This window comes from Triplophysa rosa, linkage group LG20 (assembly GCF_024868665.1).
Source record: "Triplophysa rosa linkage group LG20, Trosa_1v2, whole genome shotgun sequence".
Taxonomy (NCBI): domain Eukaryota; kingdom Metazoa; phylum Chordata; class Actinopteri; order Cypriniformes; family Nemacheilidae; genus Triplophysa; species Triplophysa rosa.
Window position 1 is genome coordinate 13177811 of NC_079909.1, and position 18001 is coordinate 13195811.

Here is an 18001-nt window from a genome sequence, read left to right on the forward strand (position 1 = left end):
TCACATATTAGAGATTCTTCACAAAGGCCATGATTCTAGGAACAAAGATGGAGATAATACCACAGGAAAGCAGATTACAGAGGGGTTAAATGTGAGCGATTACTTGATTAATCTGCATTGGCCGGCAGATTAACCGGCACCGCTAACACAGAACCAAGCGGCAGAGTGAAAGGGATGATCCGAATTAGCCAGGTTTTGGTGTTGGAAATAAGATTAGGTGTGTCGTTGTGTGACACAGCTGTAGTTTTGCATTGGGATCAATTCATTGTGTAGGTGTGCATGCACAAGAGTAGGTGTGTTTGCTACACAATAACAAACCTCAAATCCTTCCATTAAGACTTGATGGGAGGAGCAAAATTATATCTTATGGATCCCTATAAAACAGGGATCATCTGGCAATAGTTTAAGGGGGCTTCGTTTCGTGATCAACAAAGAGAAAATTGAGATATTTTTCAATGCTGCAGTAGAAAAGAACACGGCCGGTTTTTAAAACGTTTTCAAAAAAAAAGTTTCCCTTTGGAGTGGCAGTCATATACAAGCAAGATGAGAAAAGGACAGACCGAGTTTCAAGAAGACTTCTTTATTCCCATTCCTTTAGATACCAACAACATCACGGCTTTAAGCCCTTTCCTGGTCCCTCAGGACCACCTGGGACACCATGGTGTATTTATGACCATGGCTGCCTTTACATTCTTCCTTTTTATTGGAGGGACAGCAATCAACCTGCTTACCATTTTGTGCACAGTTCAGTTCAAGAAACTTAGATCTCACCTGAACTATATTCTTGTGAACCTTGCCATTGCCAATCTGTTGGTATCGTTTTTTGGCTCTTCATTAGCATGCTACTCCTTCTTTAACAAGTACTTCATCTTTGGGTCGACAGGATGTAAAATCGAAGGCTTTGCTTCAACACTTGGAGGTATTGTGAGTCAGCATTATACTGAAAGCTTCTGTGTTAGCGTTTTGTTAAAAAATGTTGTTTATTCAGATTAATCGATAATCTTTTAGAAACGTTTACAATCAGATAATGAGGGATAAATCATGCTCTGTTTTGTCTGTTTTGGCAGGAATGGTGGGTTTGTGGTCTCTGTCTGTGGTGGCGTTTGAAAGGTGGCTGGTTATTTGCAAACCCCTTGGGAACTTTACCTTCAAGACCCAGCATGCCATTGTTGGCTGTATCATTCCTTGGCTTTTCGGAAACATGGCTGCTCTCCCTCCACTATTCGGCTGGAGCCGGTAAATTAGAAAGCAGAATATAAGCACAATTGGAATTTAAAATGCTCAACCCCTAATCCAAAGATAAATACCTCTAGTGAACGTAATGAAAGATCAACTAATCAACCTTCAGAATTTTTCTGCATCACTCCTTGTAATTTGAAGGGAAAGTTCACCGAAAATGTAAATTTTTTTATCATTCACTCACCCTCATTCCAAACCTGTATGACTTTCTTCTGCAGAACACAAAGTAGATATTTTGAAGAACGTTTACCAAACAACATTAGGACTTATTGACTTGTATTGTGAGGCCAAAAAACACTGAGACATTTCTCAAAATGTCTTCTTTTTTGTGCCACACAAGAAAGTTTTGTACGTAAGTTTTGAACGACATAAGAGTGAATAAAAGGATTTTTGAGTTTTTATTTTTGGGTGAACTATCCCTTTATGTGTGTGAGAAAATGTATATCCCATCAGCCTTACTAAGGTCTGTTTAACAGATACATACCTGAAGGCTTCCAATGCTCTTGTGGTCCTGATTGGTACACGACAGACAACAAATACAACAATGAATCCTACGTCGCATTTTTGTTCTGCTTTTGCTTTGCTGTTCCTTTTGGCACCATTGTGTTCTGTTATGGTCAGCTACTCATCACACTCAAATCAGTAAGTACATTTTTTTATGTCCATTAAAAAGCTAATTACTTATTTAACGATTAATTTTTTGGAAAAACTAAAGAATTGTCTGTGAAAACACAGTTGTGTAATTCAAACTATTGCACACGGATAGTTCTAAATATATTAAAGAAACACAAAACCCCTCAGTTCCTCATAACCCTAATAAATTGGTAACATTTATTTAATTGACAACTGTGGTTTATTGGTTTTTAAATACATGTTTACATATTCTCCCTGCTCCAGCAGATGGAGTTGACAGACCATATCAGTATATAGTGTTGGCCAGACACAATGGCTGTTGCTTTGATATCCCCCATGTGTCCACTAGGCGGCCAAAGCTCAAGCAGATTCAGCTTCAACCCAGAAGGCTGAGCGGGAGGTGACAAAGATGGTGGTGGTGATGGTGTTTGGCTTCTTGGTATGCTGGGGACCATATGCAAGCTTTGCTGTGTGGGTAGTTTATAACCGTGGTGCACCTTTTGACCTGAGACTGGCGACCATTCCGTCCTGCCTTTCTAAAGCCTCTACGGTGTACAATCCTGTCATCTATGTCTTGATGAATAAACAGGTATGGTATTACATACAAAATGAACATTTGAAATTTGGCACTACAACATGCAAATACAATATTCACACTAATAAACAAAATCAAACTAATTCCTATTAAAAACATTGTAGTATAGTAGAATATTACTATTAAATGTATTAATAGTAATGAGATAATATAACAATGGCATTGTTCATTTGGTTTTCTTTTACATCGTGCAGTTCCGTGCATGTATGATGAAGATGGTCTTTGGCAAGAATATTGATGAAGATGAAGCTTCATCTCAAGTCACCCAGGTCTCATCTGTTGGACCAGAGAAATAAACCCATTCTCAATGTAACCTCATCCTGCAGACATAAATATTTTTGCAATGATTGTAAATAATAAACAAAGCTTATAGGAATTTTTGCTTTTAATGTCAATTTTTTAATCAGCCTTGCTTTACATGTAGAATGAGTAGATATTTATTGTTATCTTAACAAATGCACAATAAATGCAAAGAAATAAAGAACTGTGATGTTATTTTTTATCATATGAAGAGTAGTCAACAGAAATTACAATTGCTCATACTAATTTAAAATGTATAAACATATTTTTTAGATATGTAATTAATATCCTCTATTAAGAATATCACATTAAAACAACAGGATTTGGTTACGTGTCATTTTACAACAAGCAAACCATAAAACAGAACTTTTACATCGTATATACATTAAGTTTGTAGACCCTCACAGCAAAATAATGATCAAGTAACACATCCAGAAATGGTCTAAAAAAGAGAAGACAAATAATGCGAATATTGGTGCAGAACTGCTTTGAACTCCTGGAAAAGCTTTATGCACAGTGGGTTTTATGGGCTCTGTGGAAATCAGCCTCAAATTAGTCTTATTGCTCGCGTGAATGATTCCAGTATGTATATTTACTTACCTTTTTTGTCACCAAATAAATAATTAGCTTCCAAGCCAAGGAAAAAGGAAGAAAAAAATGAAAGTTAGGTATTTTTTAATCTTCTAATGTCTTACAACATAATGAAAAACAAGATCATAGATCAAAGTTTTTCTGGAAATTAAACCACAACAGATGTTAGAGAAACAAGGAGCAGTGAAAGTAAACTTTTGCTCATGTTAAATTAACATCAGTTATATGGATTAATTCCATACATTTAAACATATAAATTAAATGTTCAGCACAAAATACCGTAAAAACATAGCAGATGTCCAATGGCAAGTCGTGTGAGACCAAACTGCTATTATCTTGAGCTTTCGTTGAAAATTCAGGTGTATATCCGAGTTCTGCTAGTAGTGAACTTTTGCCAAACACGAATAGTTCAGAACTAGCGGAATTCCAGACATAGGACTGACTGAGCGCTCCAAAAATACCTGCTGATGCATTCCCATCTGTTTCTGAAAAACATCCTATTCTGCTACAAATCTGAATATCTGACTCTTAACTTCAATCAAAGCTTAAATATGAATTCCAACTATCTTACTTTTATAAGATATTAGTGTCCGATTAGTATAATCATATCAAGACATTTCAGGAACATCATAAATACCTGCTTTAAATAATCAAGTTCAAGGAAACAACTAAACGAATAAATAAAAAAAGTTTACAGACTGCTCTCGTTCTTCCTGTTGGTTCCATCTCACCTTGGTTTGGTCTCTTCGTATCCCAATGTTAACTTCTTACCGCTCCACTTTGTTACACAGATGAGAGAAGCTCACGATTGGAAAAAAAAACGTCTATCGTCAGAAACAGAAAGAGATTAACTGACCTCATCAAGATTTTCAGATAAACCCTACTTTCCCTAAAGTGAACCATCAATCCGTTGGGATTAGGAAGGTTTGGGCTGCATTCTTGTCGATGTTAATTAGGCTCTTGTGTGTAGGGTACCTGGGTACGCCGGTTGTCCCAATAAGCTGATTTTAGCTCTGACTTTAACCTACATGTAAGACTTACAGTTACCCTCTACATGATGAACATTTGCACAAAAGTGTGTCACATTTACGTTAAATGGGCATGAGCCAATGCAAATTAATGAGTGCTATTGTGTGTAAACTGTAGGGCACAGTGTTTATCAAATAAAAAATATATAATAAAGGCCTAAAATCGATCTTGATGAAATCTTAAAAACAGGAGTTTTTAAGGACCAGACTGCATTAGGTGAATTTGTTCACAGTAAACAGATGAGCACAACATAAAAAACAGATTTTCCTTTTTTTTAATACTTAGTTCATACAATTTAGCCAAAGGCAGCACAGGAAGACCTTTAACCTAAATTTTAAAGCCTCCAGAAGGCATCACTAAATTATGTCACCTTATAATCACTGCCGACGTCACCGTGCCAAATGGCATAGTACGATGTTTTGGTTCACCTGTCGTGGCATCGACAATCCTAGGAAGCAACAGTAGCTTAGGCCTTCTGTTAGCCTAAGAAATGACTCTTTGTTCAGTTTCTCGTGCCAGTTTTGACCTAATCACTCTACCTTAAGCCAGGGCATCTTTTTTTTGGAGTATAAAAGCACTTCGGTGAGAACTTGAAGTCTGTCGGTGTGAGTCGGCCAGAGATAGAAGACAGTAGAAGAGTCCCAAACTTTATCAGCAACTGAAAGAATAAGGCTATACAACAACACCCAAAAAAATGGCAGATCAATGGGGAGATGCGATGTTCGCAGCCCGGCGAAGGGGAGACGACACAACGCGGGAAGCGGCCTTTGTATACACCAACAGCAATAACACCAAGGGTGAGTTTTTGCAACACAGTAGAGACGTAATCATTTAATGCATTCTGTAGGTTGAATTTAAAGTCTTTATTACACATTTCCAGATCCCTTTGAGGGACCCAACTATCACATTGCCCCTCGATGGGTGTACAATGTTGCAACACTCTGGATGTTCTTTGTGGTCGTCGCCTCAGTCTTCACCAATGGCCTGGTGCTGGTGGCCACAGCCAAATTCAAGAAGCTCCGTCACCCTTTAAACTGGATCTTGGTCAACCTCGCTATAGCTGATCTTGGAGAGACTCTTTTGGCCAGTACCATCAGTGTCATCAACCAGGTTTTCGGTTACTTTATCCTCGGACACCCCATGTGTATTTTTGAGGGCTATGTGGTCTCTACATGTGGTAAGTAACTTTAAACTCAAAGGCATCATTATTGACAAAATTTTAAATAACAACCACTAATAATCGAATAGTTCAATACTGTATATGCACGGTATACTGTATTATCAGCCATATCAGTATATTGGCCAATAAATGGTTTTAATGTTATAGGTAATAAAATCAGGCCAATATATGAAACCCCATAAATTATGAATTATTTCTTCTGGTTGAACCACTTCAGGCGCACGCTGCAGTTCAAATCCAGTATAGTACGGTCTTTCTGTCGTCAGCATTCACTTTCTGCTATTAGCAAAACATTGTTGATGTAGGTACAGTATGTAATCTAATTAATCTTTAAATAGTGTAAAGTAGGCTTGGTCCATGATGTTCGTACATGATGTTTTCTGTAGTCAGTGTTTTAAAATCAAAGCAGGTCATGTTTAGAAACTGTATATTGCCCAATATATCGGTTATCGGCTTCAAACGTTTAAGAATGATTATTTATCGCTATCTGCCAAAATTTACATATCGGTGCATCCCTAATACATACCTGTACAGTCTAAAATGTACATAAAATAAATAAATATCAATGGCAAAGTCTTTCTGTTTTTTTATCAACAGGTATCGCTGGTCTGTGGTCTTTGACTGTAATCTCATGGGAGAGATGGGTGGTCGTCTGCAAACCATTTGGAAATGTCAAGTTCGATGGTAAATGGGCATCTGCTGGAATAATTTTCTCCTGGGTTTGGGCTGCATTCTGGTGTGCACCCCCCATCTTTGGGTGGAGCAGGTAAAACAACCTCTCAAATTTTTATTTACAAGAAAGACACTTGACAGCAATGACGTGTCATTAATATCCTGTATATTAATATACATGTGGACAAAGGAAAGGCATGTCTTCCTATTTATTTTATTCTCACAGGTATTGGCCTCATGGTCTTAAGACGTCCTGCGGTCCTGATGTCTTCAGTGGAAGCGAGGACCCTGGTGTTCAATCTTACATGATTGTACTGATGATCACCTGCTGTATTCTCCCTCTAGGCGTCATCATTCTCTGCTACATTGCTGTGTGGTTGGCCATTCGTGCTGTAATTTATAGCATGGGTGTTGCAAGCACATCAAAGTGCTCATAGTTCATAAAAAGCCACTAAGAACTACCATTGCATTTTTCTTCAACAGGTCGCTCAGCAGCAGAAAGATTCTGAGTCTACACAGAAGGCAGAGAAGGAAGTGTCCAGAATGGTGGTTGTCATGATCCTGGCCTACTGTGTTTGCTGGGGACCTTACACGTTCTTTGTATGCTTTGCATCAGCAAACCCAGGCTATGCCTTCCATCCATTGGCGGCAGCCATGCCAGCCTACTTTGCCAAGAGCGCGACCATCTACAACCCCATTATCTACGTCTTCATGAATCGACAGGTGAGTCAGTGCTGTTTAACAAACAATAAACCTTTAGCACAACGAAAAACAACATAATTTCTACACAAAAATCTTTCTTGCAGTTCCGTGTGTGCATCATGCAGCTCTTTGGAAAGAAGGTGGATGATGGTTCTGAGGTCTCCACATCCAAAACAGAAGTTTCCTCTGTGGCTCCTGCATAAGCCACACATCGAATCTCAGAGCAAGGAACCTGAGCCAGATCACGTTGGAAATGAGATCAAAATGGGACTTTTTATATTCCTTGTTTGCCCTCACCATTTGACGACTACGCTTCCAGATATTTCCCCCAGAGAGATGAGGAATGCATTGTTGCATGGTAGTGTGTGTGTTCAAACATTACTTTCTCTACAGCCTGCTGTGGGGCATACGATCCGCAGAAATGACTTCAAGAAATGTTACAGTTTTGATAGCATTCAATTTTCCACACAGTCACTAGCCGCTTTGGCGGCTATGCGACACTCCAACCAACAGTGAAAACAAATCACCTCATATTGTACAAATGTTTTTGGCTTGACTTTCAATGGTGATGTAATGTCTCTGTAACCTTAATTTTGTAGCCATCTTGCAAGAAAACAAAAATGACAAAAAAAGTTATAGATAGATGCCTGCCCATGTACAGCATGTAATATGGTTCTATTTTGATGAAAATAAAAAAAAACAAGCACAATAAAAACAAAGTGTTCATTTATTTTGATCTCTTAAGAAAAATGTATTCAACAAAGTTTTATTGTGGCAAGAATTGAAACAGTCAGGGTAACATTCCCTTTCGAAAGTGTACTAACCTTCACTTTTACACACTAAAGAGTGATACTCCACCCAAAAATGAAAATTCTGTCATGAATTACTCATCAAAGTTGTTCCAAACCTGTACAAATTTCTTTGTTTGGTTGCGCACAAAGAAAGATATTTGAGAAAATATTGTACATTATTGTATTTTGTTTGTTCTGTGGTTGGTTAAACACAAATGAAGAAATTTTGAAGAATTTAGGAAAACAAAGAGTTTCGGGGCACCTTTGACTATAACATTTTTTTGACAACCCCAGAAATCTCAGTTGCTAACATTCTTCTAAATATCTTTCTTTGTGTTCAACAGAACAAAGAAATGTATACAGGTTTCCAACAACTTGATGTTAAGTATTTCATGACAGAATTTTCATTTTTGGGTGGAGTATCCCTTCAATGTCAATTTTCACTTCACAGAAACAATAAATAAAGTGTGATTAAATCCTTTAAATTCCCAAATAAAATCAATGTACAGTAATACATTTCACTAAGTTTAATTGCGCTTGACAGGATTTAAAAGATTGAAAGTCACTTTTAAGTCTACAACTAAGAGCAAGTCAATTACAATTTCTTCATTTAAGCCTAAGGGGGCTAAGCAATATCCACATGACCCTAAGAGAACTTCTTATCTCAGGAAGATTAACCTCAAATTCAGGTCATACCTTTTGAATCAAAGTGACCCCGTGCACCTGCACACGCATGTGTGGGTCTGTGTTTTTGGGAATGTCTTTGCATTCTGAGTTGCTAGGGGGTATCCGGGTTTGCATACCTCCGTGTTAGCCTTAAAGTGATACTTCACCCAAAAATGAAAATCCTGTCATCATTTACTCACCTTCGAGTGGTTACAAATCTGTATACATTTCTTTGTTCTGATGAACACAGAGAAAGATATTTTGAATAATGCTTATAACCAAACAGATCTCAACAATGACTATATCATTTTTTTGTTCTGTTGAACACAAAAGAAAACATTTAGAAGAATGTAGGACAGCAGTTCTGGGGCACTTTTGACTACCATTGTTTTTTCCTACTATGGTAGTCAATGGGTGTTGAGATCTGTTTGGTTATAAGCATTATTCCAAATATCTTTCTCTGTGTTCATCAGAACAAAGAAATGTATACACATATTGAACAACTCGAAGGTGAGTAAATGATGACAGAATTTTCATTTTTGGGTGAAGTATCCCTTTAATTCGTTTCACGTCAGTTACTGTGCTAATCATTTTGACGATGAGCTGGTATAAAATGCTTCCGCCCCTGTCTGTCAGTTTGTTGGTTGCGATCTGAACCACGACCAGAAGTTCAAAAACAAAGGATTTACCAACCACCACCGTAGGAAGAGCAGAACCCAATAACAGGCACACAATAACACTGTCTTCTTACATTAATTGTAATGAAAATGGATGATGATAGTAATTTAAAGTCTCTCTTTGAAGATTTAGAAAATGGCAGAGGAGTGGGGAAATGCAGTATTCGCTGCCAGGCGATGAGACGATGACACGACGAGGGACTCTATGCTTGTCCACACCAACAGCAATAACACAAGAGGTAAGAAAAACCAAGGGCGAGGTAATCTCTTAAACTTTAAGAATTGTACAGTATAATGCAATGTTTAATCTATTCACAGGTCCTTTTGAGGGACCCAACTATCACATTGCCCCTCGATGGGTGTACAATGTTGCAACACTCTGGATGTTCTTTGTGGTCGTTGCCTCAGTCTTCACCAATGGCCTGGTGCTGGTGGCCACAGCCAAATTCAAGAAGCTCCGTCACCCTTTAAACTGGATCTTGGTCAACCTCGCTATAGCTGATCTTGGAGAGACTCTTTTGGCCAGTACCATCAGTGTCATCAACCAGGTCTTCGGCTACTTTACCCTCGGACACCCCATGTGTGTTTTTGAGGGCTATGTTGTCTCTGTCTGTGGTAAGTTCCTTCAAAGACATCTTTACTGACAAAGCAGGCAGTTTTAATAACTTTAGATAAAATAAGTGATCGAATGTCCAAGATGTTCTTTGGAAATGTTTTATTGGTTGTAAAATACATCCAACAACAATCAACAGGTATCGCTGGTCTGTGGTCTTTGACTGTAATCTCATGGGAGAGATGGGTGGTCATCTGCAAACCATTTGGAAATGTCAAGTTCGATGGTAAATGGGCATCAGCTGGAATTATTTTCTCCTGGGTTTGGGCTGCATTCTGGTGTGCACCCCCCATCTGTGGGTGGAGCAGGTAAAATCATTATATTGACATTTTATTTATTACAAGTACAATCCTCATTTAAGCAGAAACATTGACAGATGAGAAGCAAATCTTCCTACAGTATATATTATTTTCTTATAGGTATTGGCCTCATGGTCTTAAGACCTCCTGCGGTCCTGATGTCTTCAGTGGAAACGAGGATCCTAGTGTCCGATCCTTCATGGTTGTACTGATGATCACCTGCTGTATTATCCCTCTAGGCATCATCATTCTCTGCTACATTGCTGTGTGGATGGCCATTCGTGCTGTAAGTTATCCCATGGATGTTGCAGAATGTTTTTGCAGATTTTTAACATGCACTACGAACTACAATTGCATTATCTCCTACAGGTCGCTCAGCAGCAGAAAGATTCTGAGTCTACACAGAAGGCTGAGAAGGAAGTGTCCAGAATGGTGGTTGTCATGATCCTGGCCTACTGTCTTTGCTGGGGACCTTACACGTTCTTTGTATGCTTTGGAACAGCATACCCGGGTTATGCCTTCCATCCATTGGCGGCAGCCATGCCAGCCTACTTTGCCAAGAGCGCGACCATCTACAACCCCATTATCTACGTCTTCATGAATAGACAGGTGACATTGCATTCTCAAATAGTTTCTCTGCATAGGTTTTTAACTTGTTACTTTATGCCATTTTGGTATGTTCAGGGCTTCTCATACAAAACGGTTTCTGCTTTGTTTTGCAGTTCCGCATGTGCATCCTGCAGCTCTTTGGAAAGAAAGTTGATGATGGATCTGAGGTATCCACATCCAAAACAGAAGTTTCCTCTGTGGCTCCTGCATGAACCTCTTCTTGACGTTTATATCTCCAATCGAAAAAAGGGATAGAGAAAAATATTTCAAAGAACTGGACTCACAGACTTGCAACTGTATCAACTGTACATACAGTAATCCTTTAAAACAACTTTTTTTCTGTCCTGGAAAATGTTGAACTCAGACTGAACACCATTTGGTAAAACGTGGAGTTTATTTTTGTGTTGACACTAAAGTTTTACATGTAATATCACAAAACATGCTGACAGTATTCAAAAAGGGGTCCAATGAACAATGTGAAAAAGTAGTATTTAAGTCGCAAAACTTTGTGTTGTAGATGCATTTGCAAATGTAAAAAATATTGTTTTACGATGAAAATTAAATATGCAGCAAAGTGATGTGTTTTGTCTTTGCTTTTCTAACCAACTTAGTTTAACAATAGGTCTATTCTGTTTGACATATCAACTGATTATTAATGCAGTTGAACTGCTTAGATTCTTTTACTTTTTGACTGTTACTTTTGGATAAAAAAGTTTTTTTTAACTAAAAATTGGATATACACTTTGTTGTAGGGGTTTTATAAAGAATTGATGAAAAATACAAGAAGCATCCTGTAAGTGCGTGTAAGTGGATAGAGGATTGTACCTCCAGTAAAGTCATGACTTTTACTAGGAGGCTTATATCGCAGAACTCATTAGGTTAACACTGTTGAGTGCACCTGTGCATGCAGAGGGGTTTATGTGACCAGCTTGTGGATTCTGCGTTGCTAGTGTGAATGTGTGTCCATGTGAGGTATGTTTGGATGCTAAGCTTATATTGAATCACTTTGAGGTGATGTTGTGAGAGACTCTCACACACCCTAAAGTGAATGGGTTTAACATTGTTAAAAGGAAAAGTACACTGTAAAACTTTGCTGTGGTTTTGCAGCAGGCTTGCCAGTGACTTTACTGTAGATTTAATTTACAATTTTATTTTAAACACAAATTTACCTAGTTCTTATATTTTCTTTCATAAAACAAGACTAAATATCTTAGGTCACTTTTCTCGTTATGTAAATGTATCGTAACTGAAGAAGTTTTAAATATTTTTACTAGAAAACAAAACAAAAATGCTTAGGAAGAGTCATTTTTTTACAGTGTTGCTGTGCTAATGCCAGTAATGAGACCAGTCTCTTCTTGCTCATTTTGAATCTCAGAAGTCAAAGTGTTTTAATTTTTTGATTAAAGTAAAGTTTAACTAAAATTGAAAACAGTACTAATAGGAAAGTATTAAGTAAATCTACAGTAAGTTACTGGCAAAACCTGCTGCAAAACTACAGCAAAGTTTTATAGTGTCATTTTAATAAAAGCTCAATAAAATCCAGGAATATGTTTTAAAAACCCTGTGCATTGCTTTGGCTGGGTTTTTCCACAAGAGTTCTTTCAAAGGGTTTTAAGTGAAGACACTCAGAGAAGCTAAGGTAGATTTTTTCTTGAAGATAGCTGAACAGGCAAGGGGTAATTCTACAATAATCAATCATTTAAAAGGTGTAAAAAAGATAGGACATCACTTGAATTGATAGTAAATGGGAAGTTGACTAATAATCAAGTGTAGGTGGCCGAAGCATTTAATAATCGCTTTGTTGATTCTGTAGTTGCAATTGCATATTAGAATAAAATTTTAGTCTATGTAATTCTCTTGCTAGATTTTTCCTTTCATTTATCATAATTTTTTTCAATAAAACAGTGATATGCTGTAATTTGCCCTTCTGCCAAAAATATTGTTAAATAAGTAACTTTTATTAATAACTTTTAAAGTTTCTTTAATTTTGTATCATACACCTAATATTTCGATGCTAAAACATCACTTAAATATTTAGCAAATATCCCATTTGGACGTTGTGCACCAATGTACATAGTTACTTTTATTTTGAAAAACCAGGTGCTCGTTGCTGGCTTCACGCTAGCACTTTAAGCTTCCGTCACACGTGCAGTCATGTCTAAAGCAAGTGAGTATATATATAGATAGCTTTATTTAACGTTCAAATGATTACAAAGCTCTGCTGACTGACAATCATTTAACGTTATTCTCTTTAATCGTGTTACAGAACAAAAGCGAGCCAAACGGCTGGGCTTATGCGGTAAAAAGGTACCATCATTCATCTTATTTTGAGGCTCTGAACATTAGTTCAGGGTGTGCAGATGACGTTATTATTGATGTCGGCATGTCATGTTGAACAAGAAACTTACGAAAAGTCACTTATGTTTGCTGTCATCTGTGTTTCTCTTCTGTGAAGGCCAAAAATGGACAACAGTCTCAAACAGCGAAGAAGGATCCTGGTTTACCTGATGTGCGCAGCTTCAAAGAACACAGTCAGAGACGAGCTGAACTCAGAAAACAAAGGGTGAGAGAGTAAATAATGTACTTGAGTTATCATTTTTTAAGAAGGGTTGTAAATCATTGTAGATGCTGGTGTGCTTTGTCAGTTTAACTGTGGTGAGTGTTTTGTAGTTGGAGGAGCAACAGGAGAGGCAGAAAAAGTCAAGAGAGAAGGAGATGATGAAGAGGAGAAGTCTGGACACTTTCCAGAAAGACGTTCAGCTACGACAGAGAGAGTTTGAACAGAGGGTTGGTGTTCATGTCATTTACTAATGATGAGAAAGCATTTGCAGGTCCTTTAAGATTTTATTAAATATGTCAAACATTTACATTTCCTGAAAGTAACAGCTCTTTGGGATTATGCGCAAATCACACTGTCTTTGTAAATCGGTACGGAATATGATCAAGTGTTTTTAAAAAGCAAACGTTTATGTGAAATTTAAACGATAAATATCAGAGACTCTTTAAACACCACTATATAAACATTTTTTTTGACTAATAAGTAAACTTGGTAAACATGTTGTAAACTAAAGTAAACTTGTTGTCCTGATGCAGGAACTTCAAATGCAAAACCTGGAGAAACATGTCAATTTTGAAAATGAGAACTCAAGAAAAGCATACTGCAGAGAATTTAAAAAGGTACTCTTTACTTTTCGGTTTTGACACCTCACTTGCTTTATAACGTGGACATTTAGTGGCACGTTTCTAAAGATGACTACTTTGGTTTCTTTTCATGGCAGGTAATAGAGGCAGCGGATGTTATTTTAGAGGTTCTGGATGCAAGAGACCCTTTAGGCTGTAGGTGTCCACAGGTTGAACAGGCGGTTGTCCAGAGTGGAACCACCAAGAAAATTGTCCTTGTTTTAAATAAAATTGGTAAGAGAACTTTTTTTGCATGTCATTTTATAGGATTAAAAACGACATTTTGCCGCAGACATTAATATTTACGTCATGTTTTCTGCTTTGTCTGCCTGAAGATTTGGTGTCCAAGGACATTGTAGAAAAATGGATCAAGTATCTGCGCAATGAGTTTCCCACTGTGGCTTTCAAATCCTCCACTCAACAGCAGAACAAGAATTTGGTAAGAGTGATACATTTGGTTTCAGTATGCATTATTTATTTGTATTTTCTTTTATTGTGTGACATTTCCCACATGATAACATCTCTGTTTTGTTTTTTATTCACAGCAACGCAGCCGTGTGCCTGTGACCCAGGCTACACAAGAACTCCTTGAAAGCAGCGCATGTGTCGGGGCAGATTGTTTAATGAAACTGCTAGGAAACTACTGCCGTAACCAGGATATTAAAACTGCCATAACTGTAGGAGTTGTTGGTGAGTTTCTCACAACAGCTGGGAAATAGACATTTGGTTTCTACATTGTAAATTATATTACCTGTCACTAAAAGCATATTATACAAAGTTATTTTGCAGTCACATTGCTTCATTTTGTAATAAATGTTTCAGGTTTTCCAAATGTGGGAAAGAGCAGTTTAATTAACAGTTTGAAGCGTGCTCGTGCTTGTAACGTCGGCGCCACACCTGGAGTTACCAAGTGCGTCTAATGTTTTGTTGCTTTTTCTGTTCTCCATGTATTTTTAATCGTGCAAACTGTTTTCTGCCCTTCACTCAAATCAAGCTGTTCTTCAGGTGTTTGCAGGAGGTCAATCTAGACAAGCACATTAAACTCTTAGATTGCCCTGGTATTGTCATGGCAACATCAACCAGCGATGCTGCCATGATCCTTCGAAACTGTGTGAAGATTGAACAACTAGTAGATCCAGTTCCACCCGTCGAAGCCATCTTGAGGCGCTGCAGTACAAGACAGGTACCACCGATTATTGTAGGAATTTTAGCAAATGACATTATTGCACAATTTTGTGTGAGCCTATTCCCTCATTATTTTTTCTTTTATATATAGATTACGGAGCACTATGGCATTGCAGACTTCCACACAGTACATGAGTTCCTAGCCTTATTGGCCCGTCGGCAAGGAAAGCTCAGGAAGGGAGGACTGCCTGACACTGACAAAGCTGCCAAAAGTGTTCTTATGGATTGGACAGGGTAAGGTTAAAGTGACAGCAGTGTTTTACCTACGATTATGACTTGAGCACTTTATTGTTGTTTAAAGCTTACTTTATGCACTGTTTATATGTTCACATTATAATAATAAAAGCCTGTGACTGTTAAAGCGGCCGCATCAGCTACTTCACACATCCTCCAGAAACGCACACGCTGCCAACACATGTCAGTGCTGAGATTGTGACTGAGATGAGCAAAGCATTTGACTGGGATGAACTGGAGAAGGGCAATCTAGAAGCACTGGCTGGTAACCCTGTCAACATTATTAAATAGTGAGATATACAAACCCGATTCCAAAAAAGTTGGGACACTGTACAAATTGTGAATAAAAACAGAATGCAATGATGTGGGAGTTTCAAATTTCAATATTTTATTCAGAATACAACATAGATGACATATCAAATGTTTAAACTGAGAGAATGTATCATTTTAAGGGAAAAATAAGTTGATTTTAAATTTCATGGCATCAACACATCTCAAAAAAGTTGGGACAAGGCCATGTTTACCACTGTGTGGCATCCCCTCTTCTTTTTATAACAGTCTGCAAACGTCTGGGGACTGAGGAGACAAGTTGCTCAAGTTTAGGAATAGGAATGTTGTCCCATTCTTGTCTAATACAGGCTTCTAGTTGCTCGACTGTCTTAGGTCTTCTTTGTCGCATCTTCCTCTTTATGATGCGCCAAATGTTTTCTATGGGTGAAAGATCTGGACTGCAGGCTGGCCATTTCAGTACCCGGATCCTTCTTCTACGCAGCCATGATGTTGTAATTGATGCAGTATGTGGTCTGGCATTGTCATGTTGTAAAATGCAAGGTCTTCCCTGAAAGAGACGACGTCTGGATGGGAGCATATGTTGTTCTAGAACTTGGATATACCTTTCAGCATTGATGGTGCCTTTCCAGATGTGTAAGCTGCCCATGCCACACGCACTCATGCAACCCCATACCATCAGAGATGCAGGCTTCTGAACTGAGCGCTGATAACAACTTGGGTTGTCCTTGTCCTCTTTAGTCCGGATGACATGGCGTCCCAGTTTTCCAAAAAGAACTTCAAATTTTGATTCGTCTGACCACAGAACAGTTTTCCACTTTGCCACAGTCCATTTTAAATGAGCCTTGGCCCAGAGAAAACGCCTGCGCTTCTGGATCATGTTTAGATATGGCTTCTTTTTTGACCTATAGAGATTTAGCCGGCAACGGCGAATGGCACGGTGGATTGTGTTCACCGACAATGTTTTCTGGAAGTATTCCTGAGCCCATGTTGTGATTTCCATTACAGTAGCATTCCTGTATGTGATGCAGTGCCGTCTAAGGGCCCGAAGATCACGGGCATCCAGTATGGTTTTCCGGCCTTGACCCTTACGCACAGAGATTGTTCCAGATTCTCTGAATCTTTGGATGATATTATTCACTGTAGATGATGATAACTTCAAACTCTTTGCAATTTTTCTCTGAGAAACTCCTTTCTGATATTGCTCCACTATTTTTCGCCGCAGCATTGGGGGAATTGGTGATCCTCTGCCCATCTTGACTTCTGAGAGACACTGCCACTCTGAGAGGCTCTTTTTATACCCAATCATGTTGCCAATTGACCTAATAAGTTGCAAATTGGTCCTCCAGCTGTTCCTTATATGTACATTTAACTTTTCCGGCCTCTTATTGCTACCTGTCCCAACTTTTTTGGAATGTGTAGCTCTCATGAAATCCAAAATGAGCCAATATTTGGCATGACATTTCAAAATGTCTCACTTTCAACATTTGATATGTTATCTATATTCTATTGTGAATAAAATATAAGTTTATGAGATTCGTAAATTATTGCATTCCTTTTTTATTCACAATTTGTACAGTGTCCCAACTTTTTTGGAATCGGGTTTGTATTTTCTCTTAACATTTATATACCATTATGCTCTTGTTCTTTTATTTAGAGTGTGGCACATCTGATGTACAAATGGGGTTCTGCATGTCTACATCTGGGATGACACAAGGAGGTCAAGGAGATGAACAAATGGAGGACCCTGACCTCCAGGACACAGCTGAATCAATGGATGCAGATGAGGATGCAGAGGTACATCAATAACATAATTTAGTTAATGGAAGAACATACGTTTTTTTGTATCTTTTGGTGCTCTGTTTCAAAATTAAAATCCCATGTTTGGTCTCCATTTACAATTCATTCAATTAAGTTCGGACCAATGACAGTGGAACTCAAAGTCCCCAAGACAAAAACCAGTGGTGCAGCTGAAGAAGCAGGCCCAAAGCCAGTGGACTTAAACGAAATCCTGGATGTTGACCCACTACTACAAGGCCAGGCACTTTTGGCTGCCAACAAAAAGCGAAAAAAACAGCAAAAAAGAGCTGGTAAGACCTCTTATATATCATGCATATCGATAGCATGTTGTTATGGCCTGAAATAGAACATAATTTCTTTTTTTCCCCTAAAGATAAACTCGGCACCAAACTTTCAGATTCTCTTACATCGGCTTTGAATTTCTCCTTCTCTGACAGCTGATGGCAGCAATAAATATATACCAGAATCTGTTTTGTGTTCTGTGATTGTTTCTAATGATTTTTCATGACAGATAATGAAACCTATTTACTCCGTCATGCAGTAATGCACTACATAGGCAAAAATCCAGTTCATTTATTCATCACATGCAGCATCCTCCCCCAAATTTCTGACTGGATGCTTTTGATGGTTTCACATATGCAACACACTATAACCCATCATTCACTTAATTCTGTTGACATAGACAGCCTCTTTTTTTGCTGTGGGTTTCAATAAGGTG

General features: G+C 38.2%; 4 protein-coding genes across 4 annotated transcripts; all 4 read left to right on the forward strand.

Moving 5' to 3' along the window:
* Positions 1–413: 413 nt before the first annotated feature.
* On the forward strand, positions 414–2920 carry opn1sw2 (opsin 1 (cone pigments), short-wave-sensitive 2). The gene is made up of 5 exons (XM_057361316.1): positions 414–919; positions 1068–1236; positions 1716–1881; positions 2222–2461; positions 2662–2920. Exons 1-5 carry the CDS (start codon positions 544–546, stop codon positions 2761–2763), a joined length of 1053 nt encoding a protein of 350 aa, XP_057217299.1. The 5' UTR covers positions 414–543; the 3' UTR covers positions 2764–2920.
* A 1793-nt stretch (positions 2921–4713) lies between these two features.
* LOC130570866 (red-sensitive opsin-1) lies at positions 4714–7684 on the forward strand. The gene is made up of 6 exons (XM_057361315.1): positions 4714–5184; positions 5268–5564; positions 6165–6333; positions 6466–6631; positions 6723–6962; positions 7046–7684. Exons 1-6 carry the CDS (start codon positions 5082–5084, stop codon positions 7142–7144), a joined length of 1074 nt encoding a protein of 357 aa, XP_057217298.1. The 5' UTR covers positions 4714–5081; the 3' UTR covers positions 7145–7684.
* A 1527-nt stretch (positions 7685–9211) lies between these two features.
* LOC130570868 (red-sensitive opsin-2-like) lies at positions 9212–10808 on the forward strand. Its single transcript, XM_057361317.1, is given in 6 exon segments — positions 9212–9314; positions 9394–9690; positions 9828–9996; positions 10108–10273; positions 10357–10596; positions 10710–10808. Coding segments are annotated over 6 exon segments (1074 nt in total).
* A 1880-nt stretch (positions 10809–12688) lies between these two features.
* gnl3l (guanine nucleotide binding protein-like 3 (nucleolar)-like) lies at positions 12689–17835 on the forward strand. The gene is made up of 15 exons (XM_057361313.1): positions 12689–12763; positions 12863–12903; positions 13052–13159; positions 13267–13383; positions 13690–13773; positions 13875–14010; positions 14112–14215; positions 14322–14466; positions 14599–14686; positions 14782–14959; positions 15053–15195; positions 15324–15460; positions 17141–17280; positions 17399–17573; positions 17657–17835. The coding sequence occupies exons 1-15, from the start codon at positions 12751–12753 to the stop codon at positions 17722–17724; spliced, it is 1677 nt and encodes a 558-aa protein (XP_057217296.1). The 5' UTR covers positions 12689–12750; the 3' UTR covers positions 17725–17835.
* The last annotated feature ends 166 nt before the right edge of the window (positions 17836–18001 follow it).

Coding starts and splice junctions, on each gene's coding strand:
- opn1sw2 (XM_057361316.1), top strand. CDS start 544: ATGAGAAAAGGACAGACCGAGTTTCAAGAAGACTTCTTTATTCCCATT. Junction 920..1,067: donor CTTTGCTTCAACACTTGGAG/GTATTGTGAGTC, acceptor CTGTTTTGGCAG/GAATGGTGGGTTTGTGGTCT. Junction 1,882..2,221: donor TACTCATCACACTCAAATCA/GTAAGTACATTT, acceptor TGTGTCCACTAG/GCGGCCAAAGCTCAAGCAGA.
- LOC130570866 (XM_057361315.1), top strand. CDS start 5,082: ATGGCAGATCAATGGGGAGATGCGATGTTCGCAGCCCGGCGAAGGGGA. Junction 5,565..6,164: donor CTATGTGGTCTCTACATGTG/GTAAGTAACTTT, acceptor TTTTATCAACAG/GTATCGCTGGTCTGTGGTCT. Junction 6,632..6,722: donor TGTGGTTGGCCATTCGTGCT/GTAATTTATAGC, acceptor TTTCTTCAACAG/GTCGCTCAGCAGCAGAAAGA.
- gnl3l (XM_057361313.1), top strand. Junction 12,904..13,051: donor TGGGCTTATGCGGTAAAAAG/GTACCATCATTC, acceptor TCTTCTGTGAAG/GCCAAAAATGGACAACAGTC. Junction 14,467..14,598: donor CATAACTGTAGGAGTTGTTG/GTGAGTTTCTCA, acceptor TAAATGTTTCAG/GTTTTCCAAATGTGGGAAAG.